The sequence below is a fragment of the Chaetura pelagica genome, unplaced genomic scaffold (genome assembly GCF_000747805.2).
Source record: "Chaetura pelagica isolate M959 unplaced genomic scaffold, ChaPel_1.0 scaffold46, whole genome shotgun sequence".
Lineage (NCBI taxonomy): Eukaryota > Metazoa > Chordata > Aves > Apodiformes > Apodidae > Chaetura > Chaetura pelagica.
In genome coordinates, this window is record NW_009954102.1 from 2,991,542 (window position 1) to 3,017,412 (window position 25,871).

The window sequence follows — 25,871 nt, forward strand, 5'->3', positions numbered from 1 at the left end:
TTCAGCAGGTAAATTTTCTCTTGTAAACATCTGCTATCATTTCCATACTGTTCTACTCAGTCACTGCCATGTCCAGTGATTTATCAGCAGGTCTCTTAAAGTCTGACATTCCATTCATAGCTTTAGTTCTTGAAAATAAGTGTTTTTAAAAGAGTTTCATCTTATTTCTAGCTTAGAGCAGGGGAAAAGGCGGTAATCTAGGTGTAGAAATCATCTAGAGAACTTTTCATGGTTCACAAGATCCATACTGTTCTACTCAGTCACTGCCATGTCCAGTGATTTATCAGCAGGTCTCTTAAAGTCTGACATTCCATTCATAGCTTTAGTTCTTGAAAATAAGTGTTTTTAAAAGAGTTTCATCTTATTTCTAGCTTAGAGCAGGGGAAAAGGCGGTAATCTAGGTGTAGAAATCATCTAGAGAACTTTTCATGGTTCACAAGACTCCAGAAACCATGCAAGAAACACATTTTTATTTGTATTGTTCAATCTCATGAGGTTCATGGCTGCTTTTCACTACATTAATTCAGTATCTGCTAAAGAAGATGCTGAACATTGCTACAATGCAATTAAAAAACAACAGCAAAGACAGTCTAGCCCAGTCCTGACATTTTCCAAGCTAAGGTAGACAACAGTTAGCTATTTCAGCTATTTAAGGCATTAGATATCTAATTTACTGTTAGCTACCTACTAAATAGCAGTGTAGAGATTCAGGGCAACATGTATAACTACTACTGATTTCAGTGAGATGTGCCTATACAGAACCAGTTTTGCTGCCGAAGGAAGAATATGGATGGGAATGAAGAGTTGAGTGAAAATAAGGGCTTCTTCTTCCTCACCTTTGCCCAGACTTGAGTTTAGGACTTGATCATACCTAACTCAAGCCTCTGAACTAGTGTTTCCATAGCACAGCACAGCTTGCAGAAGTAATGTTTAATTGGATGAGTTAGTTATGATTGATGATGGCCACAGAGACCAGTTCTACTGCACTGGACCAAAGCACCGCCAGTGCAGCCCTGCTCAGCACCACTCAGACCAAGGATGCTCAGATTCCCACATCTACTGGCCAGCTACACATACGATCTCTCTGAGACTGAAACAAGTCCTGACAGCCAATGCTGAGCCCAGAAAATTGTTTCAGCTGCTTAATACAACTTTTACTTTTCTTCAGAAAGACTTGTTTGTTGCCAAACCAAACCACACTGGCACCAGTCCTAGAGAAGGCAGACTGAAGGGTAAGCACGCAGCGCGGGGTCTGCTGATCCACACGCAAAACCCCTCCTCATCACCAATCAACCCTGCCTGCTTGCCAGGTGAAACTCCAACATCACGTAACCCAATATTGGAATACACATCCTATTTTACTTCTGGACAAACATAAAATTGCCCATGCCTGGTGTCAGTTCATGTTTCCCCAACACAAAGGCTACACTTCTAATAGTCCAAAATATGTGAGAGCTGGGCTGCGTCACAGGTTTGGAAGATTTATTTATTTATTTTAGAGAATAAAATCACCCAGGGATTATCCAAAATCAACACGGATTTCTTGGGTGGAGAAGCTGAAATGTGTTCTTTATATAAGCAAATAGACTTGCACAAACACACTGGCAGTTAGCTCTCCAATGGCTCTACATCAGAGACAGGACCAGTTACTTCACCTCAGGTGTGGAACAAATGGCATGGCTGAAGGACAGCTCGTTTAGGCAGTTTTCAGATAGTAGAAATTATATGACTTGTACCTTATGCTGCAAACACCTCATCTGGGCCAAAGCATGTGATTTTAAGACTTTATTTAACTGAAGTGTATTAAAAGAAATACTGTATTTCTTTATGTTCCTTGGCAAGGCATTAATCTTCCGATGTGCCTTCGGAAAAACAAATGCGCAGTCACTTTAATGAATCTCTTTTTCTGACCTCCACTAAACCCACAGTCAGAAAACAATGATAGATTAAAGTAAAGTGTTTGCTCTAAGATTAGTCGACAAGTTAATCTTGCTAGGAAGAAGGACTTTGGTTTTCAGGGAAATAACAGAGAATTGTGTTTGCTTGTTTTTCTGCTGTGTATGCAACGGAAATTCTTAGGCAGAAAAAGCCCAAACATATCAGTTATATGAGCAGACTTTAGACTGGAGAGTCATAAATTTAATCCTTTCATTAAAAAGCCTCCAAAAATTATAGACTCCTTTACACTGGATGATTTGAAAAGATACTGGAGGCCAGATTTTCCAAAACTACCCTCAAATGTGTTCATATAGTTTCCACATGCCTTTCTATTTCTCTAATTTCACAAGGGAATGCTTGAGTGTCCAAACTCTCAGCTGCCCTGGTCACAACAGATGACTGAACATTTGAGCTCCATACACATGGATACTATCCACTTGTCATGAAGTGACTTTAAAGTCTGCTCCAGGATCTCCTCATCCAGAAGGCCTCTAAATTCCTCATGAACAAGTAAGGAGCTGTGTGAAAAGATCACTTGTAATTATATGCCATGAAGGACAGGGAGGTAAAAACCTCTGCTCTACCTGCACTGTATCTTCTTCTTCCCTGGGTCATTTACTCCAGGGGGTAGTACCAGCATATCTAAGGACAAACTCTAATGAACCAGTTTCAATTCTATGGTGGTTGAAATATTCAGAAATGGACAAGTAAGCATCTGGAGACTGAACCTCATGGCTGGAAAACCATTTCCTCTGAAGATGCTGCTCCGTTCAGTTGCATGACACATCCTAATACGGCTTAATGTTAACAGTGAGAAGATATAAAAAGTGCAAACACATGGAAATGCAGTAACATCACAAGAAAGTATCAAGAGGGAGAAAAGCAAAGAGGTAGAATAATCTGAAAGGTCACCGATTATATCAAAGCATATGAAAAAGGAAGGCACAAAGCATCAAGTATGGCCAACCAAATAGTTTAGGAGAGCCAGCTCAGGGTTAGGTCCACTGTATCTCTATCAAATGCCATAAATGCAACCAACATACAGGGCCAAATGTTTTAGATTTTATGCCCCACCTCCTTTTTCTACTACAAACACATGCAACCACTGGTGGGAGGGGCAGCAGCTAGGTCACTACTGTTTAGATGCAGCAACCTGTGGGAAGTTTTATTTTGCCTTCAGGTAGTGACAGGCAGAGAGCAAACTTACAACTGAATTACTTAGAAGGATCACCTATTAAACTGGTGTGAGTAGTCAGAAGTCTAATTCTGGAAATTAAATAACTAATTTGATTGGCTTTGTTCTTACAGCAAAATACAGTAATTCCTTACAATTGAATGATGCCATCTGAAAAAGTTTAAACACAACTGTGAGCTTAAGAACAGAGATTTCAGGTTTGTGGGTCTAGTATGGGCAAATGTGTTAGAAAATACATCCCCATAAGATATACTGCTTACAGCCAGAATACCTCACTTAATCTTTCATTTGATTATTGAACCCTGGATAATTTGTATCAGCAAGCAATAAAATGCCAAAGAAATGGGATGGAAACCACGAAAGAATGTTCAATAAATACTGAAGAGCTCCTCCTGACACTAGGAACCAGGTCTTAAAGCATTGTGTTTTAGATTAACCCTTAGACCTTAGTCTGGCCCTAGTACCCTCAGGAACTGTTCATGCAACTTTTGGATAAACACACCACTCGTTAGTACTTACTGGAGTAATTACTTTTTGTAAACGTATCCTCCACAAATAAACTACCATTTATTCAAGATACTGAAGTGGCCATATGCATTATTTTCTTTATTAAAAAAATAATGAGACCTGAATTTACAAATACTGATTTCCTTTGCTATCTACATACCTATTGCTGGGGCACTTGTTTTAACACCTGATCTGTTTTTCTAAGGAAACTGTATTGTAATTAAATTAGTCCAGGCATAGCCTGACAGAATGCACAAATACTAAAGACCAATTTTTAATTAAAAACCTACAGCAGCACACTGAACTTACTCAATGAAGATGTTTGAGAGAGAATTTATTTTACATTTCCATTGCTTCCCTCTACAGGTTAGAGCACTCATTATCAAGGTGTGTTGAGGTAACAGTACAAACATGGAGTTAGAATTTTGTTGGTTGTCTCTCATTTTGGCAAGGCAAATATCATTAAGGAGTGTGAAATGATGGAGTTCTACACCACTCTGTGCCTTCAGAATCACTCTAACATGGGTGTTTTACATAACAGAGATGGAAATTTACAGACAGTAAGCTGAATAACTACAGAAAATGCAACTTACCATAATCTTCAATATTATATTATTTTTTTAAAAGAAAAACAAAATTTAAAATATGAGAACCACTGCTGTGTAAGAGCAGATCTAGATTTTCATTGTAAGGTTGTCTCAGGGAGCAAAAGCCAGGAGGTCTCAAGCTCTGGATAGCTGATTGTTCATGTTGTATTTCTTGTGTTCTGAATATGCTGAAGCCAACTGAGAAGTTCTGTGAATTCCCTTCTTCACTTGCCCACACAAACTAAACTGGAAGGGACTTTCTTGCTAAGGCTAACTATGATCTAAAGTGTATTTTGACAGAGAAACAAGTCAAAAACAGGAAGGAAAACAAAATAACTGTGTCCTGCACATCAACAAGACTGGGTGGATATAGCCTAAGAGGTAAGGCAAGGACAGTAGCAGTTGTGTGAGTGTTGAAGGGAACAAAAATGGATGAATATCATTTCACAGGAATTGATTCAGTTGGTGTATGATAACTGAGGAGCTGCATGGCAGCAGGCAAGTCTAACAGTCACACCTATTGAAAACAGCCCTTCAAAACTTTGGAAAGTTTAAACAGATACAAAGAGAGAAAGAAGGACGGAGAGGAAATGAAGGGAGAGCCAAAGGTTGAATCAAAGTAGGACAGCTGGCCAAGGAAGACAACTGATGTTATTCTACAAAGAGGGAATTAAAATGTATTTTTTTTTTTTAAGTAGGAGAAAATGACAAGGAGCACAATCCCAATGGTAAGAGAGGGAAAGGGGAAAAAGAAGCAGCTAAGATTATATCTGGAGGGGCAGCTAAACAGTAGCACAAGTAATAATTTAGAATTTGTACTTCACAGATCAATGGGTGACGTTTTCTCAAGTGTTTGATGGTTCTACTGAATCCAAGGTGAAATTTTTTATTTGTTAGGCCAGGCCTGATTTCTCTTGAAAATCCATCCCAAAAATTTATTTATAACTGTGACATAGACCAAGACTGAAATTCCTTATTACCAAGATAGCAGTTTCCTCTTTTACCTTCCTGAAGAAAATGCTGAAGTTTTCATTCCTGGCTGAACTGCCTAGCAGAGCAAGTATGGCAACATACCAAAGGTACTGTCATGGTTTTATTTTTCTTGGAGTTTTGCATTATAGCTGAAATAGAGACTAAAGTGCCACTGCTACAAAGTAGATCTATCATTATAGATGAATGAGGGATTTTTTTTTTGGTCTTCATTTTAAGCAGGTGAGATGTGCTACACAGAAAGCAAATCAATTCACCATGACCCAGCAGCAGTGCCCAGGTCACAGTTGGGCAAAGGTTGATTTTCTCATTCCTTTACATTAGCCAACATCAAAGCCATAGCTCATTACAAACTCTTTGAAACTGCCTAGGGCTTTACAGTGCAATTTATATTAAAGATAGCAACTAAATTTGACCTGCAGTCTACATAGAAACAGATCAAAATATGACATGATATCATAGTTTAATGTATTCTAAAGTGTATTTGGAAGTACCAAAATTGGTCTCTTAATGATCCACTGCAGGATAAAACTTCTTCCTCCAAATCATGTTAAAACTAGGACAGCGGTCAGTGGAGTAGCAAAGACTCAGTGGTAATATGTTCAAAACCAGTTTTCTTCTGAAAAAAATGATGCTACAATGGAAATTCCAGACAATTTTAGTAGTTAGCTGTAACATCTAACCCAACAGGGATTTGTTTGGCAATTAAGAAGTCACCTGATCACACCAGTAATTTGATAGTTGTAGTAAATTAATTATTTTAATAGATGTATTAATGCACAAACCATAAAATTCAACATGCAGAAAGATAAAAATAAGTTTACTCTAAAGGAAAAGAATAATCCTATACAGTATCAACAGGAGGAAAAAATAAAACCTTCATCCAGCAAGCAGCATTGAGATCTCATTCAACCTGAGTCCCCAGTACTATAATTTTGTCTTTTATCATTTCTCCCCTGCTGGGATCTTGATGAAAGATTTAAGTAGATACACTAGAAGTAAGAGTAATTCATTAATGAAGGTGATTATCTAAGAATGAGGTCATCTGCAGTTACTTCTTCCTACAGTCTTCCTGACAGTTTCAAGCATTTCCCTGAAACACCTACATTGCTCCTTAAAGAAAGACACACTGATTATTTTGAGAAACTGAAATGATGTTGTGCCTTGCTGATGGTTCCCAAGCCTTACAACTCTAGAACACTGTCAATTAAAAATAAAACTACCATTCAACACTGGATTAATCCCATCAAGATCTGTACCATTTGTTGTGAGCCTTGTGGGTATCAAAATTAAATCTAAGATCTACATAAAAATACATAAATTCTTATTAATAAGTATTGACCAGCTTTCTTCCTGCACCTAACCTATGTAGTGAATAGACTTTTGGACTTAACTATCAAACCCACAAATTCTGACCTGCTACACCTTCATACAGAAGAGATTACGCTCTGCTATGGGGATAGTTCATTTTCATTCTGTTAGCAAATGCAAACATTGCTTTCAAACTGACTTGGATTAAAAGATTTGTATGCATTCTCCCTGGGAGAATAATCTGAATAATTAAAGTATTTTGTTTATGAAATTATTTCACTTTTTTCCTTTCTGTACAACAGTATGGTAAACATTTAAATGAGTTACTCTGAAACATCACATCACTGCTCATCTCAGTGAACTGTGACGTGCCTTCTCAAGTCAAGACACCAAAAGATATGTTACCTTTTCATAGGGTTCACATTCTTGTAGACTTTTTTTCTCCCCACTAACAGCCATCTGTATCTAATTAGAAGTGATGGTATCAGCTGGAGAACATACCTATGTCATGGGGTGAAAGGTGGAAAATGATCCATAAACAATCTCTAAACCTACATCCAAAGTTCCCTGGAATGCAGTAAAGGCATTATACTCTCCAATGGATGAATGTCAGTTTCTTTAAAAACGTCTTGGTTTTGGATAAAAAAGAAGACTGTATCAGGTTGTTACTTTAAAACACATCTTCAAAAATGGAACTATGTTAACCTTATTTGAAGTTAGGAATGAAAAATTCTGGTTCTTTTAACAGGGGAATTAGTTGAATAAAGTACTAGAATGGAGTAGAAAGCTTTTCATGGATGTTTTTTAATAATATACCTACAGATATTATTTTGACAAACTCAGTGGAAAACTCTGAAAGAAACAGAGAGAGGGAACCTACTTTTAAGATAGATGCAACCAAAGTAAAGAAAAAGTCCTCTTCTCAGTAACACCAGCAATAATTGGACTCTACTCCATCAAAGTCAAGGGAATACAGAGCTATGCATTAAGTGGTACCAGAATCAGCTAACAGTGTTTAAGTGATCATTACAAATTAATACATGGCTGTTAAGGTATGATGCTATGAGCAGTTCAAATTGTTATCATTTTGGTTGGCCAGAAAAGAAAACAACAGAGCAACTTAGAAATACTTCACATATGGCAAAATTGTATTTTCTTAGTTTTGATTTTGAATGGAACAAGATTGTTAAACACATGCTTAAAATTAAGCAGAACTGATAAAGTCAACGCCAAATGCCAAGATTTCACTCAAAGGATCTATTTGCATAATTATGGGTATGATTATGGGACCTCTATGAATACTTCACTGAATGTGGCTTAAAGGAAAGAAGTAAATGAGTCTTGCAGCATCCCTAGGGCTGCTTACTTTTCACACGTTTAGATTTAAAACATTCCAGTGGGTTTATAACACGAAATGATCATTTGTTTCCTTAAAATAGACACCTAGCACTGCACCATGCAGTAAAATGCAGATCTTACCAGGCAAAGACAAACCCCTCAACATTTAATACCTCATCACAGCATATTTACATACACACACACTTCCTTCCTTAAGTTGCCTTTTCCAAAGACAAGGAAGGAATAAGCTTTCGGGCAGCAGCAACTGCTGTATCAGGAGGGCAGCAGGACTGCACTGCACTGAGCTGACAGCTCCTGGCCCATCCTGTGAAAACAACCAGATCCTCTGTGCACAGCCTGACGTGGGATCCCTTGCTGCTGACAACTACCTTGTGAAGGGCTCCAGGTGATTAATCAATGTTGGGGCCAGCTTTGTAAACAGGAAGCTTCTCCTCTCTATACATTAAAAATTATTCTTAGCTATGAAACAGTTATGAATTTAGCTTAATCCTACCTGGATGGCATTACAATTGGGTTCTTTTTGTGTCTACAGTGATACCACTGCACTGGCAGACACCTTTTGCCATACAATTCTGCATTAAAATTAAGCAGTGACATGTTCTGTGACACAAACATGACTACAGAGTTCTCTGGCACTACAATATTTAAACATAACTGACTAAACCTTTAAAGAAGTTACATTAAAGATAATCCATCTTTACATGACCCTCAGATATTTAAATTTATAGGCCTGGGAAGCAGAAAATATTACTAAAATGTAAATTAATGTGAATTACATGTATGTAATGTGAACTAAATGAATGTATACATTAGTGTCAGATGCCAGTTCAGCTGCTTTTTTCTGCTTTTCTCCCTTTACTTGTTTAATACAAGATAAAAATGCCTTTTAAACATGGCTATCACTGTGCACCTGCACATGGCCAGACACCTACCGTTACTACTGCAATTTGTATCTAACTAAATTGTGCTGAAGTCCAAATAAGGTCCAAAGACTTCTAAGCATGACAGACCCTAATTCTGAGGTGATTTTGTACTGACTGAGCAGACTGCAAACAGCTCTGATCCACCTGTTTCAGCAGTGCAGGTATTCTCCAGCATCACCAATCATTCAAAACATCCATATAGCTTAAAACAAAATTATCAAGAAGATACTGATTCCCCGTGCCCTTGCGTAACTTCACTCCTTTGGGGTTATAAACAACAAGGACAAAGGCTGTTGCTGAGTCTCTATTTTTAGGAACCCAGTTCTTGGAACACCCAACTCTGACGATCTCCTCCTCTCCTGTTTGCAGCAGTGCAGACCACAACCCCACCCCTTGCCACCACCACATGCTCACGGTCGCACAACATCTCTGAGGCCACCACAGCAAAAGCTGACACACACAAAAAAGTGTTATTGGAAAAGTATTCTTAGCTTTGCCATCAATTCCACTTAGCAAGTGGAAAACCATGAGAGAGCCAACCCCATCTGATCAGCCAGCTCTTCTTGGAAAACAAGCAAGTGTCCTGGGAACCACTAGTGGCCCACAGACCACAGGTTGGGAATCACTGTCCTAAATAACTCATAAGACTCCTATTATAGCACACCATGCTCCTTGTCTTGCTCAGGCTACTATTTTAGGTTTTCTTCTGCCTGCACAGCATATAATGGTGGTAGAAACTTCTAGCTCACGTATGCTAATCATGCTCACACTTCTGACATTTGGTGGTCAACTATCTATCAGTCAACGAGATGATTAACCCGCTGAAGCATAAATTTGGTTTTACTCAAATTGTTCCAGTAATTTTTTTGGTAGATTTATACCACTTTAGCTAGAGCAATAATCTCACTCACAGTAGCTAAAGCTGTGGCTGCTAAAGCAAACTCCACTCAGATGAATGTTAACAACAGCAAAGTAGCAATAGATATAAAATAAAAACAAGCTGTGCATGGCTTCCAAATTTTCCTGTAACTCTAGAACATTTTATTTTTTTTAATACAAACCTTCAAAAATTCACAGTCATGGTACATTAACATTTTAAGATCACACAGTCAGTGTCTTCATAGGTAATTTATTATCCTTCAACCACTTCTGTTCTTTTCCCCTTATTGCTTCTCAAGGACGTAATTCAGTTTCAAAAAGGTCTGAAGGCCCCATCTCCTTGCATGAAGAAAAAACAATGGAAACACTCTTCTGATGGACTATAAATCAATATGTACCTACCTCTTTTTAACAAGAAAAATGAACTGTAGGATAGTTTAATAGATTTTAAGGCCACAGTCCATGGGACATAAAAGGTCAAATTAGAATTTTATTTGTAACTTGGCTATCAAGCCTGTCACTCCCACTTTCCTGTCATTCAAAACTACCTACTACTGATTGAGAAAAAGACCCAGAAAATTCAGTAATCTGTTCCAAAGGTTAAACACAACTTGCTAAAACATTTAAAAAGTATTTGCATTATGAATGTGCAGAGCTCAATCCTCATCTGTAGAGTTTAGAAAGTTCTAGAGATTTATCTTTAATACAGTTTATCATGTGACCAAATATTGTACCATTAAGGTATGGCTGATATCTGGCCACTTATTAGGTATATGACATTTTAATGCATAAATTCTGTCTCTTTGATCAATTAAGATATGAATCATACTACTTCATATTTCTGTAGCACTTGGCATACATGGAATATTACCAAAAAATCAATAAATCTTGTAATTCTGACTTCATTTTTCTTTACTTCTCAAGCTTACTTCACTACAAATAAAAGTATCTTGGTGGTCCAGAGGAAGAACACAACCAAACCAGACCTCTTCTATTCTTATTTCTGTCCAAGATGTCATATTTTTTATTTCTCATCAAACCACAGCAAAGGTCCACAGAATTAGACCATTCTAAGACATGGCTATGTATGAACATCCTGCTGTCTACACAACCTTTATTGGCAAAAGCCAACCAGGCTGCTAAAAAAGGGAGGTGAGGGATGTGTTAAAGGGACAGAGTGTCAAGGGTCTCCTAAATCATCTCCCATTTTCCAAAGCTTTTAAAGATATTTTGGGTGAGAATGAGTCTTTTAGTCCTTACTTTACAGAGGGATAACCACAGCAATTGAGTTAGCAATGCATATAAAATAAGCAATGAGTAATTTCAGGATTTGTTCACTGAAGTGTGTTAGTTTTAACTAGCACTTTGTTTCCTATCAAAATAAGTTGAAAGGCTGTTGAAAAGCTTTCAGCTGGCTACTATTCATTGTCATCAGAAGAACTACTCCTAATCATGGGTCTCCAGACCTTTTGCAGTACTCAAGTATTTCTACTCAACTGGATTTCATGATATTTAGAGCTTCAATCTCCACAGTTCACAATGTATTACAAGCTGAGAAGCTATACTGGCATTTTGACAGAATAATTTATGTGTGAGTAAATACAGAGTATTTTTTTTACCCTTAATTATTTATCTTTAATTTCTAAGTCAAAACACCATCCACTTAATCCTGAGGAAAATACTAACTTACAGATACAAGTGTGCAGGCAGTAGCCTGTTTTGACAGCAATGGCACTGAGCTATAGTGAACCTCTTCCACATTCATACTGGGAAAAATAACTTGCACTTTAAATAAACCCTCACAGCATCTAGTAAGTTACTTGCTAAGATGTAGGACAATATGTTATCAAATAAGAAATCTCAAAAGAAGTGTAATGCAAATTCTTCAGTGGAGTGACATATTAAAAGGAGTTCAGAATTTAAGAGAACAAATCTATACCTGCCTATTATTTTTACTTTTAATTATGATCTATTAGTATATATATTTTTCCTTTCTTACAAACAGGCCTTTATAAGGTAGAAATTACATACAAATACCTGCATCTTAAAAAGATTTAAAATGCCATCATAGTATATTTGGCACGGTGAACTATCAGAGAAACTAAGCAAGGTTTTGGTTTTATATTTGGTATTATGAAAGAACCTGTTTGTAGGCAGCATCTGTTCAAGAACCACAAACACATGAATTATTAGGAAACCTACAAATCAAAGTCCCAGTATCAGGCACTGAAAAGAAAAAGCAACACTTGTAAGATTATATGAACATTTTTAAAGCATATATAGTCTATGCCAGTTTTAAAAAGCATAACTGAGAGCTAGGAAACTCCTCTCCTTTTTGTAATTTTGCTTACATCTAAAGATTGATGTGGGCATTTACAGTCACAAGTGTTCATGGAACCAGGTTTGAAACAACTGCTTTTTAAAACACTAAGGAGAAGAATAAAGAACTCAAAATTGAGGCATCACTTTTTTATTGTGTTCACTGAGTAAAAATAAGTTTCAAACCTTTTTGCACAGTGGATCTATTGCTGGGAACAGAATTACAGCAATGCAATGCTCAATGGATGGTGTGTGTCTTTGTGCAGCACAGCTTGCAAGAGCTCTTTGAATAGAAGGAGGTCACAGAGAAGTAAAAATGAAGGGTGTAGCTTTGTTCAGTGCTCCAATCACTATGTGACATGTCTCCAGAAAATTAGGAGGTAGTCTGTGATTGATAGCTGCTGTTGGAAAACTTGCTTTAGTCTTTCTGAGAGTTTCAAAACCTACTTGATCTACATATAACTAGGCATATTATTCCTATACAGTTTCTCTCATTTAAAACCCTTTATTACTTTACAGGCAGCATAATTTATATGTTAAGTGTGCTATTATACTTGCACACTCTAAATCAGTGGTCTCCAAAGTGGGGTGCACACAGTGGGATGCAGGACGAAAATATCAGCAATTCAGTAACATATGGATGCAATTTGTATTAATTTAAAAAACACATATATTTGGGTGCATGATGAAAAAATTTTTACTGATAGAAATTATTTATTTATAGGAGTGCTTGATCAAAAAACCTTGTTCTACATGAATCAGTATGAATTGATCTTTCATATTAGCTTCCACCCCCTTATTTTCATTTGATGGATTCCAATCAGAAAAATCTCAGGTGTCAGAGATCGAAATGTTGTCTTTGTCAATTTATGCCCTCATCCTTCTTATCAAGACATACTGAGGATGCAGGACCTGCAAGAGGCTATTTCAAATGAAGAATTATGAAATGCCCATCAGAAGCACCTACCTGTATGCTATGGTTAACATTGTACCAGAAATTCTACACCTTGGGATTTCTCCTCTATCAGGAGCAAGTGTTAGTGTTTGGTAGTTTGACTCTGGAACATGGTGTCTGGAATGAATTTCACCAAAGAAATACAAGTTTCATGTTTCAGTTTCAAACTTGAGATTAAATAAAAAGTCTTTAAAAGCTGGGATGCAAAGGTCAGTGAGGGAAAGTTATGCTAAACATCTAAAACAATTTCTTCTTCAAAACTTTTAAGTCGCTTCATGTTGCCGAACCTTTTGATCCTAGGGAATCCTACTGCTTTACTGTAACATCACTGCAGCTGGACCAAGTCCAGAGCTCTTCTGACACTTTCAGGACAAGATTCACTATTGGCTCCCCCCATCTTACAATGCTGCACATGAACAATATTCCCTTAGAGTTGACTACCATGTCTTGCTGGTGATTTGCATGTCAAAAGTTTTAACAGCTAAACAAGGAACCTCTATCCTGCAAACACCCCATACCCCAGGCTCAGAAAGATTTGCTTGCTCCCTGAAAATTCACTGACTTAGTACAACTATTTTTAAATTCAGAGATACTTCAGTCTCTTCTCAAGTACTCCATCTCTAAATTGGACACTTCATTTTTAAAATGAACTGTTCTAATCTACTCTTCTCAACACAAATGCATTCTAAACCTTCTCCTCTGTAACTTCTCTTACATCAGCAAATGCTTTAATAGCACTTATTTGACTGGCCAATCTAATTCCCCTAAAAATACTCTTTTCCTCAGTAACTTCTCTTACAACTCTTCTGTGGAAATATAATTAAGACATTTAAAAAACATGTAATATTGTTTCTAATAGGCACAAGTTCCAGTAGTGAAATCAGGGAAGGGGGAGGGAAGGAGGCTTACAAATACTTGTATGCACAAGTCATAGTATTGTACCTTCTATCATTTCCATTCCACTAGGAGGCTTACAATGTCCAGCATGGCTCACAACCCAAACGGGATATTGCTGATTTAGCCCACAATATAAGGCCTGTATAAAGGTCCTGTAATAACCTGCCAGTCCAGGGTTACCTGCCAAGAAACAAAACATAAAGCACAGTCAATATTCACCTTCCGACAGCAAGCGATCTTCTTCAAAGCCAACTAAACAGCATTATACAGCAATTTGTTAATTTATTTTCTCTAGTACGTGTCCAATTTTTATTTTCCCAATTTCAGGGGCTACTCTATTGAAGTGGTTTAATTCTATTGATAAGTGGCACCCATGAGAAGCATTTTACAGAATGACTTTGAAATTGCAGAACCTAAAATGGAATCCCAACACAAGAGAAAAGCTTCTTTTCATCAGGGGTCAGCCAGCTCACTTATCTATCTCATCAAGTTACAGATATGTGAAAACTGGCCAAAGAAACCCCCAGATCTTATAAAAATACCACAAAGACTACAGTGTGTATCAGTTGATTGAGATGTCTGCTCTGCAGAGTAACAGTGCTACCACTTCAAAACAGGCATGTGGTATCCTGATAATAAAGTCTGTACTGGCCCTAAAAGAGAGAATGATTTTATTTTAAACTCATTGGACTAGGTTATTTTTTTTCTGCTTGCAACTTCATATTCTTTGTCCTATTCCACTCCTCTCAAGAGCTCCTTCCTTTTCAACTCCTTGTGCTCTAGAACTACACAAAAATCTATCCTCCCTCCTACATCTCATCAGCTTTAGAGAGAACTTCTCCAAAGGGGCTGCTTTCTGAAAAAATCTGGCTTGCCTGGCAAGAGCAGACCTCCTTGCTTTAAATTCCTTGTTTACTAGTCACAATACTGACAGTCAGGTACCACTGCTGACCTGCAAACTGAAACACTGTCCGGAAGATAAAAATTAGTATCTGTTAGGGATTTCAGGATTTCCAAGCAAATTATCTTTATTCCTCCTTTACTTCTTTGCTTTTGGATATCAGTTGTGACAGTGTCAAGAGACTTAAGTTGGAGAGTAAATCCATAAGAAGACAAATCACATTTTTCTTCCTGATTCCCACAGGATACGTAAAAATGTTACATAAAAATATATAGTTTCCTTTTATTTATTAATTTCCCAGGGTAGCTCCACTGCTTTCTTATTATCATTTAAACACCAGGAAAGCCCAACATCATGGTTAGGATTGCTCAATGACATGTCCTTCATTCACATACTAGGCAATTCTTAGTTGGTTTATCAACAGCAATAAGTGGCAGGAACAGTATAGTGTAAAAAGGTGTTCATGTTTTAAGACAAAGACATCCCAAAATAACACAGATATATTACTAAAAGGGTATGAGAGGGAAAAAAAAACAAAACAAAACACACCACCTCATTAAAATGGTCTAAGCTCCTTTATATCAGTCTGATTGTAATAACAGGCTGAGATGTAAGATGTAGTGACAGAGAAGAAGAATCAGAGCTGTAATCAGATCAGTACTTGAAGAAATAGTGCGTGGAAATAAAAACAAGGTTCCTTCCACTTCTTCCCTTCCTATAGTGGACACCTTCGTTTTGTCTTTTTTTGCTTCAACCCTTTTGCTCTTCAGGTAACACACAGTGACCTCATTTGTCTCCCAAGAGACATCTCCTCAGTCCTGGGCTCCCAGAACACAGCCTGCTCACCACAGAGCAGCACTGCACCAGGCACCCAAAGCCACCTCCAGCACAGACACCTGCTTAACAGCTGATGCTTATGTGCTTCTATGCAAAAAGTGTCTCTGATGCTTTTTAAACCTTAACAGAAATATCTATATTAAACCAACATCACTTTTACTGGAGCACACATCTTTGGAAAAAAAGAAAAACAACCAAAACCTAAAACAAATTACCCGAACTCAAAAAAACATAGTGCCAGTTATTACATGTTTCTAAGCATCTCTTTGTAAGCTTGAGAATTTAAAAAAGTTCTTTATATAAATTCCAGAATGCATGATGAAATTTTTGCAAACCGATTTCCAGAAAAACAACTTAAAATTCACAGGGGTCACACATCCATACACATGCATGACATTTTCATATATAAAAAATATATATAATGTAGAGGGCCCCAGAGACAATAAAATAATATCTACACTTCCTCTGTCAAGCTCCTTGGATTGATGTTACCTAGAGGAAACTTGTCTTTCAGCAAGGTTTAAGATGAAAGCAGCAGTAACTCAAAATAAATGGTGTCTTTGGTAGTACAAATGATCGTGATATTTTGGCAGCACACTTGCTCCTGGAATATAATGCAATTAGGCATTTTGAGGTTAAGGAATCACAAAATTAATCTGAAACCCAGCCTTTTTTCTTTACATTTTTCTCTCCTTTAATAATGTAAAAAAAGGAGAAATGGTAACAGCCGTCTTAGACATTTTGGTGCTGTTTCCCATCATCAGGCAAGTGAACCCAACAAGTAAATACTCTCAGCTTTCAGTCATCTGCTGAAGAGCAGTGAAGCAAGAACTGCTTATGAACAGTGAAACTTCACATCAAATACCAGTCAAAGCCCAAGGCACTCTAATGCTTTCTGGAGGGAGGGGGGACTTTTATCCTTTAATAAACGTGTATTTCAGGCAGGTAAAAGAGATTTTCCATAAAGGCAAAAGAACCCCCCTTTCACCACTCTCCATAAGCATCTGCTCGTGGCAAAAGACACAGTGAGGGGTGAGCTGTTAGAACTGATACAGATACTTCAAAATGCCTTGAAAGGGTATGAATGAGAATGGCTGGCACAAATGGAATGGTCAATGAAGAGATTTTAAGAGCAAAGATTTCTATAGAGAAATAACCACGTGTAAAGCAGCTATAAATTTGTTCTTTACTGAACTTTCAAGTTTAACAGAGTTATCCCAGATTTGCACTGACTTAGGTAAATGCAGCTTAATGGTCTCTGCTCTTCAAAGCCTACATCTACAATATTTACAAGTGGAGAATGCTGATTTCTTAATATAGCTTAAACTTGCATCTCTGCAACTTCAGTTATTTTGCATGTTTTTACTCTAGCTGCTATCTGTCTAAATGCTTTAAGGGGAGCTAAAAAAACCCTGAACAGATAAAAGATTTTTTTTCACACAGAGTTACAATAGCAACTAATGGAAACAACTGAGGTTTAATATGCACAACAGTCTGTGATGAAAAATGTTTTGGGGTCACCTGATGCAGTTAAAATACAGTTCAATTACATTGTTTTATTTTATAGAAAAGGAACTATCAGGTTCATCACAAAGGCATCCAGGCAATTCAGTGCTCATTTCTGCATGTTAAGGATTCCCCAGTACATCAACAAACCAAAACTGCCTATGTTCTTTCACCCAGCAAGTAAGTGTAAAACAAAAAAGGAAACCATAATGAAATGCAGTGTTAACCTCCATGATTTGAAGATTACTCCTGTTATTCAAATATCACATCAGTCCTCAGACACCTCAGGGCACCTGAATCATTCATGCATGCCAGAAAATCTCAAGCTGCAGTCATCTGAACCAAGAGCACATCTTAAGCAGTTACTCTCAGCTGTGCTGAATTGTCAACAGCGTTTATCTTGTTCCAGAAGCCCTTTAATCAACAGCTGTAAATAGTGACCAGCACAGAAACAAGACACAAAACGACAACACACTTCATATTAGTTTCATTTGCAAAAGGTTTCTAAGCATTTCACATGGGAAGAGCATGTTCAAGGAACAATTTGCACGCTGCAACAGAACACAGTGGGGCCACTTGATCTGGTGCACTGCTAAGTTTCAGTAACTAAGGGACTCCTGTCACCTTTCCCGCTCCTCACGCAATACGTGTCATTCCATCCCGCTGTGCTGCATTAAGCCCAAAGTCTATTTTTAATGGGAAGACGGGAATCCACGTCCTTCCTTTCCGACCTGTTCCACCCACAGCTAAAGCAAAACAGTAGAGAATGACTGAAGGTGCAGAGGTGTGACTTGGAGCTACACGAGGAGGTAGTCTCCCACATATATATACTGCAGATACAGTTTCTCAAGAATAGAAAATAATACTCTTTAATCACCCACATAGTTAAAAAAACCCCATGAAGCTTACTTATAAATATGCATCTGCCTGCCTTTCACTTTCAAACACTTTCTTGTTGATGCTTTTTCCATCAAATTCTAATTTTTACTACCAGCCACTTCCTGCTTATGAAGGCAGCTAACAGTGGAGAGAGAATAATTTGTACAAACCAGCTATCTGCCCCAGGACATCACTGATAAAGAATAACTTTAATCCTTATTTAACATGATTTCCTACACAAAGGTTTCATAAAGTCAAACTTGGCCTGTCTTGAAAATGAAATACATATTTGAGTTGTTATGTTTCCAAAAAAGAATTTACTCAGACTCAGGAAGTTTAAAAGTCAGATACAATATGTCATCAATGCAATTCAATCAAACTGCTCAATTCTGAATGCAAAACAAACATATCACACTCATTTTACAAGTCACAGATCATTGCTACTTCCCACAAGTAATGACAGCTTTTGTGGCTTACAAATTGTCAAGCATTTTGACTTCTTCTGCAACAGAAAATATTAATGTAAAATATAAACTAGAATTAAGAGAGCACTAGCACTAGACAACTCAGTGTAAAAACAATTCCCAGATTTACCAGATTTTATTGTAAAATCTAAACCACAATGCAAAATATTTCACTTTAGAAACAAAGATATACACCAAAATGTACAGGAAAAGTCTACCATCCAAAAAGGGTCAGGAAGAAAATATACACAGCTCACTCAAATGAAACAGAGACTAAAACATAAAATTAAAATAATTCCTAGCAGTTCTGGAAGGGGTTTCTAAATTGGAAAGGATGCATTTAAGCAGTCGATAGTAAGTGCCAAGAGTGGTCAGGAGTGAGAGAGAAGAAATGTAGTGTAGTTAAATCATCCCGAACACCCATGAGGTTTCTTGCACCTTGTTCTGAAACAAGTTTTTGGGTTCTTGCACTGTCCTGTGAGATGTTCTCCCTCCAGACATGTCTCCAGGAGTCTGGCCATCTGTGGGAGCAGTAGCTGGCACTCAACTGTGGTGCTTCATGCACTTCTCTAGCAGTTGCTTTCTGTCTGCTCTGGGACCTCAGCAGGACCATAAACAATAAAAGCAGCTACATGAACAGAAGAAGGGGAATGCACAGCCAACAGTGGGCTTACAGAGAACTTTGAGGAACTGGAATATATGCCAGCAGTTACCTTGAGGTTAATTTTAGAAAAAGCCCCCAGTTTCAGAATTAAGTATGTATGCCACTGTATTTACATGATAAACTCTGGCAACAAAACCAAATGCACAGGGTTTTTTGGTTTGTTGTTTTGTTTTCGGTTCCTTTTTTTTTTATTTTTTTATTTGTTTGTTGTGTTGTTTTGGTTTTTTTAATGAGCAGCCATAAATCAAATCTGAAATCCAGGGGCACAGCAGGACCACACAACAATCATTTTTGTGGCAATGATTCACAGAGCTGCCAAAGCTCTCAGCCCCAGCTTGAAGGGCCTAAATGACAAGTTCCTCACATGAAGGAAAATGAATCTGTCTTTGGCATCTGACCAGTCAGCATGGAAGAAGATGCAACTCCCCTATGTTAATGAATGGAAAGCAGCCCGTGCAGATGTCAGAAGGATTGAAATGGAGCATGTAAAAAACACAATGATGTTCTCACACTTGGGAGAAAACTGCAGAAACTGACACCACGGTAGATGAACAGGCCTTAAAAGGAAACACCCAGGTTTCTCTAACATGCAGGGTCAAAGGATTTCAAATAAAACACATCATATAACATGAACTATTATCACAGAGTCACATCAATTAAGCTTTCACCTGTTTGCATACCTAGAGGACTGACATTCTTCAAGCTGTCTTCCATTTATAGTCTGCACACTAGGAGAGCAGCATCAGCTCTAGAGAAAACAATTACAAGGATGTTCTGCAGAAACACATGTGAAACCTCTGTTTGATCCTCTCTAACTCTGGAGTCATGCATTTGGCTGGAAAGCACCTTAATATAGTTGCTTGGGTTGTGAAAATAGGGATTCTCATAAGGACTCAGCCAGGGCCTGTAACACAGCTTGTTAAGAGAGGTTTTTCAAGAACATTTCACGTTTTCCCCTATATATGTATATACACACATGGAGTTTTTAGACTGATACAGCTGTAAAACTTACACACATTCTTTATATGCATTTTGCAGAGCAAATAAGCTGTTCTCTAACACCTTTTATGACAAACGTGGGTTAATTTACCTCTACAGAGGTCCCATGGATAGCCTGACAAACCTGAATTAATCAAACACAGCTGGTTTTGCCCAAGTGACAATTGTGCCTGAAGCCTGAGAATAAAAATTGCCACCTAGAAACTGTGACAGGACAGCACATGCCTCTCTTCTCATACAAATGATTAACAGCCTCTCTCTAGGCACATAGGATACAAAAGTCTGAAATCTTGATTTTTTTTTCCCCTGTAAAACCACTGGACTTTGTGATTAAGTGATATTGCAAGAGTAAGAAAGTCTACAGATGTATTTCAATAGTTACCTCTAATGCCTCAAACAGGTAAAGTAGGTACATACATACCAAAAAAAGGTTTTATTTTATTATTTTTTTAATATTCCAGTAAACTAATGGCTCTTGTAAGGGAGCTAAGATTGAGACATGAAACTGAAAAAATGGAGTTAATAATGAATTCTTCACTACACTGTTCTAATGGTAGAAACCAGGTAGAAAGGTAGAAACCGGGATTTTCTGGCACTTACAAATAAATTATCCTTGTTCCTCTTTCTCCACAACAAATGAAAAATAAACAAACCTAATTGGGTCTCCTGGTACACACTTAAACATACAGAGTCTCTTAAGCATCTGCTTATGCAGAGGAAGACAGATTTAACTACTTTTAACAGCCCAGATGTGGTTGGTCTCTCCAATCCAATCTGTCCTACAACCAATGCTGGCAGAGAAACTGCAGTGAGCTCTGTGCTGTGTCTGGAGCTCCCACTGGGAATTTTTTCAGTCAGCTTCAGTGAGTGAAGCAGAATTGGACCAGAAGAAAACAAACCTTCTTCTCAAAGAATGGAGAACAAAGGAAGTGTGCAGAAGAGGGACGTGAGACTTGGTGTCAAATGGGTTCACAAGAAAGCCTATGAAACACAGCTGAATAACTGCCCTGATGAGACAACATCAGCAGGAAAAAGACAAGAAAAATAAGCAACTCAAACCCAAGATAACCACAAATTATTTGTTTTGTGCAGATAAACAGCTCTGCAGATTTGATCACTTTTGAATAATATACAAGGAAGCAAACAATAAATCCAAAAGGCACCAGAAATTACATTTGCAAATCTATATCAGATTTCTCTATGCTGTTGCATTGGTCAGTTATGAAAAAAAAAAAAAAAAAAAAAAAAAGCATGGGCTTTCGGGCTTTTGGGGTTATCAGATTTTTGGGTTTGTTTTGGTTTTGGTTTTGTTATCAGTCTTCAGAAACAGAAGACAAAACAACAAACTGTTCTGGATATGGATAAGCCAAGATGTAGCAAACCACAACCTTAGGAAAAAAATATTTGCATTGATATCACTGTATTTCTAATTGAGGAAAAAGGCTTTATAGTTAGGATATTAGTACTGGTCTTGACTAGATAGACATCAGGACAGTAAGTCAGACATCAGGAAGAAATTCTTCCCCATGAGTGTAGGAAGGCACTGGCACAGGTTGCCCAGGGAGGTTATGGCTGCCCCATCCCTGGAGGTGTTCAAGGGGAGGTTGGATGAGGCTTGTGCAGCCTGGTCTGGTGGAAGGTGTCCCTGCTCATGGCAGGGAGGTTGGAACCGGATGGTCTTTAAGGTCCCTTCCAACCTTAACCACTCTGTGATTCTCTATGCTCCATGAAGACTTTAAGCCAAACACTTTATTCAGGTAAACACTTTCCTCATTCATAAACTCAAGTCACTTCACAAGCACAAATGCTTAGCCATTTAAGATCTCTTGTGAAGAGCTTCTGCCTCTTCAGAGAAGGCTGTCAAAACAGACAGAAAAGATTTTAAAGGTGGAAGGCAGTATGTAGGTATGCACTACTACATGTTTATTTATTCTTATGGGAGCTTTTAAATCCATCAAGAATAATGATGGATTGTTTTAAAAAACTAGAACCAGGAAAATGATCAAAATCTTCCATCATGCCTATAACAGGAAAAGAAGACCAAGAACTATGAACTTACTGAATTTTTGGCTCTGCTGCTTTCCATAGATATTGAACACAATGGGTCAAATTAATTTCTTGTACGGTTTTAGTGATCCATAGGAGTTACTATCAGGTCTGAAATGAAGCCATGTATTAACCAGAATCTGAAAGGAGGTATTTTTTAATTATTATTATTTTCAGAGATAACTAGGTAAAAATATTTTATATCAAGGAGAATTCACATCAGCTCAGGGACTGCTGGCAGCAGCTGCTAGAAAGGAAGAACTTTATATACTGGTTCTGTTGCTTTAGCAATTTTTGTTCCATCATTTGTACACAATGTACACGGAAACTTAGGATTTCATAGAATCATCAAATTGTTTTAGTTGGAAAGCACCTTTAAGATCATCAAGTTCAAACATTATCCCAGCACTGCCAAGGCCACCACTAAACCATATCCCTCAGCAGCACATCTACACATCTTTTAAATACCTCCAGGCATGGTGACTCCACCACATCCCTGGGCAGCCTGTTCCAATTCCTGACAACCCTTTCACAGAATCACAGCATGGTGGGGGTTGGAAGGGACCTCTGGAGATCATCTAGTCCAGCCCCCTGCTAGAGCAGGGTCCCCTTGAGCAGATTACACAGGAAAACATCAAGATGGGTTTGGAATGTCTCCAAAGATGGTGGCTCCGCAACTGCCCTGGGCAGCCTATTCCGGTGGTCTGTTACCCTCAGAGTAAAGAAGGATTTTCTCATTTTCAGGTTAAATCTCTTGTGCTTCAGTTTGCAGTGATTGCCCCTTGTTCTGTCACAGGACACCACCTTCCTTCACAGGTAGGTCCTTCAATATGTAATTTCTTCTTCCCTTCCACCTTAGACATCATCTAAAGATAAAAAGATCCTTTTAAAATGGTCAAATGAAGCAAAATACCTTAGACCACAACTTTTCCATTATTCTAGCCAACTCAAGCCTCTGCATGCTGCAGGAGATGGATCGCTTCCTCTCCTGATTACACTGCACACAGCCAGGCAGGAAGGATCCGTGCTGGAAATGACGCCTCATTAGCAGGGAGAGGACACCAAGAGAAGACCATGGATTGAGAAATTTCAGCTAAGTCACTTCAGTAAGCCACATCTGCTACCCAGATTTAGTGGAGTGAAAGAAGTGTCAAGCACAGTTGGATGTTCAACCATCCTGTCATTACTCTGCCTCCTCAAACTAAACAAGCTCAAATGTGCCAAGCCCTCATCAAAGGTACTTCTGGAGCACTGGGAAATTCAACACAAGTGGCATTTTTCAAGCCTAGATCTGACATACAGACTCCTCTTTGCATGAGGAAGTTTTTGTTTTTAATGAAAGGTTTTGTTTGTTGGTTTTGTTTTGTTTTGTTTTTTTCTTTTCTTTTCTAAACACAATGGAAGCTGGTGTGCTGAGCCAATAAGCAAAGCACAACTGTCAGCATATTTTAAAATAACTGTCATCAAGAAGTAGCCTATAAGCAGAAAAAATAATAGACAACAGTGTCCTAAGGATAGAATTTTATCATTTATAATATGGAATAAAACACACTTATAACCTTTCCTTCAGGGCGTGCTCTACCAGCATATATGTCTTCTAGTCAAACTGTTTTTTGGGCATCATTTTGAGTCCTCTACCTCTCAGAAAAAAATGGGGAAAATTGACTGATGTACTCAAAGCTTTAGAGAGGTTAAAAGTAGAAATCAAATAGGTACAAAGAAGTTAGTGTTGTCCCTCAAAGATAATAATCTGAGGAAGTAAAAGTATTTAGCTCAGTGAAATAAAGGAGAGAGCCCTCAGATCTGGGTTGAGTCAGCACATCCCAGTGACTAGTCCTCAATCACTTGAATGAGACAGATGTCATTATTCCCATTTTATAAATCAGACCAAACAATCTACACATGAAAATTAAAGCATTGCTAACCACTAAGAACTCCACCAGTTAAACAGTATGTTACATGCACCGGCATTGGCATCTGAGAAGACACACGGTCAGCTGAAAAAAAGGCTGATCTCATAATTAAGCCATGAATATTCATGTTAGAGGCAAAGAAGTGGCTAGAAAAATTAGAAGCAGCAGTTTTAGAAGTATCAGAAAAATAGGTTGGGTTTGGGTTTTTTTATGCGCTTTTGCTCCTGCTCAACTGAAAATGTAAAAAACTTGGTCATGAATATGTAGTCTATGCAAGCATGGGAATCTAAAGTGTTCTGCTCCGTTTACACCTCCCTGAAATGGAAAGCTGTGCTCTTACTTCCTTATCTGCTGATAAGTGTCAGCACAGGGAAAGGGGAAAACATCTTACTCTGTGTAAACCCTTGTACCTGGATTGCTGCACTACACAAACTTCAAAGTCTACAGTGTAGTCTGTTCTCATTGATGGCTTTTGCATAATATCTACTAGCTGAAGAGTAAGAAAGCTCCTTTCCTACGGTCCAATTTTTTATTTTGAGTCAGCCTGACATTCAAAAAAACCAAACCAAACCAAAAAAACATCACATCCACAGGACAGTTCTCATCATCAGGCTGACAGTGACAAAACAGCAAAGGTAAAAGATGAAGTAAAGTTGGACAGACTTTTTTTTTTTTTCCTACTGCTGATGCTCTGGCACTATTCATTTAAAAACAAAACAAAACACAACCCAAATAAAAAACCAAACCAACCATAAAACTTTCACTAACATGCATTCAATGAAACAGTTTCCAAACTAGATTCATGTAACTGTTGCAAATGCTGAGCACTATTGTACCCCGCGGAAGGAGACATTGGCTGCTGACTTACAAAATACTCTGAGAGGATGGAAGGACCTTCCTTGAATAACTCAGTGGTCTCTACTCCAAAATCAGGTTTTGCTTCACACAAGCATTCTGACTGATCTTCTTTTTATTGGTATCACACATTAAGCACCAGCATTCACACACAAGATTTTTGGATTACATTCTGGCCAGGGTAGCCAGAAGCTATAGAATGCAACCTAATTTGTCAATATGAGTCCTTACAAGATCCAAAGCAGTTCTTGCAGATGAGTGGTTTTAGCATACAGATTATGTACCAACAAGCACATTAAATCACATCAATTTTTTGTAAATATAAACACATTCTAAAACCAAGTTGAAGAGAATTGGAGTAAATAAGGAACTGGATTCTTTTATTATTAAGCAAACCCCTGGCTCTTGGTGGTGACAGAAGACCTCTGAAGAACTATTAATTCCAGTGACTGCTGAGCAGAGTGAATGTTTATCAACTTAAAAAATGCTGGTTTAGTATGAGCCAAATAAACCAAAATGCAAAGGAACTAAGCTTCAGGGATATACAATCAGTTTTACAGCAAAATATATATTTATTTATTTTTAATTTATATATATATAAACTTAATAGAATTTTTCTTATGCAAATGTTGAGGGTGATGATTTTGAAATATCAAAACAGAAGGTGAAGACAAAGCCAAATAATATACTGCAAGCTTTTCAGAGTCCCTACATTACAGTCAAAAATAGAACTTCAAAGACTTTAAACCTAACAGCAAGTCTTACTTCAAGGGAGAACACATTAAAGTCTTCTCATAAGCCAGGCAAAGTGTTTGCACTTTTTTCACTGCAGAAAAATAGTTAAGTAGTCTTAAAGTGACAACAGTCTCTCTCCCAGGTGAAGATCAGAATCCAAGCCCTTACTTTCCACTGTGCAGAAAATGATAAGCAACTCTTGACTCAGAGAA

At 37.8% G+C, this 25,871-nt stretch overlaps 1 protein-coding gene across 1 annotated transcript in view; it reads right to left on the reverse strand.

Moving 5' to 3' along the window:
• Positions 1-25,871, reverse strand: part of LOC104392935 (chromosome unknown open reading frame, human C2orf43) — an 85,255-nt gene that overhangs the window by 55,626 nt on the left and 3,758 nt on the right. The window contains exon 2 of the mRNA XM_010002381.1: positions 13,906-14,040. Within this exon, the coding sequence (XP_010000683.1) occupies positions 13,906-14,040 (135 nt within the window). The remainder of the gene's footprint in view (positions 1-13,905; positions 14,041-25,871) is intronic.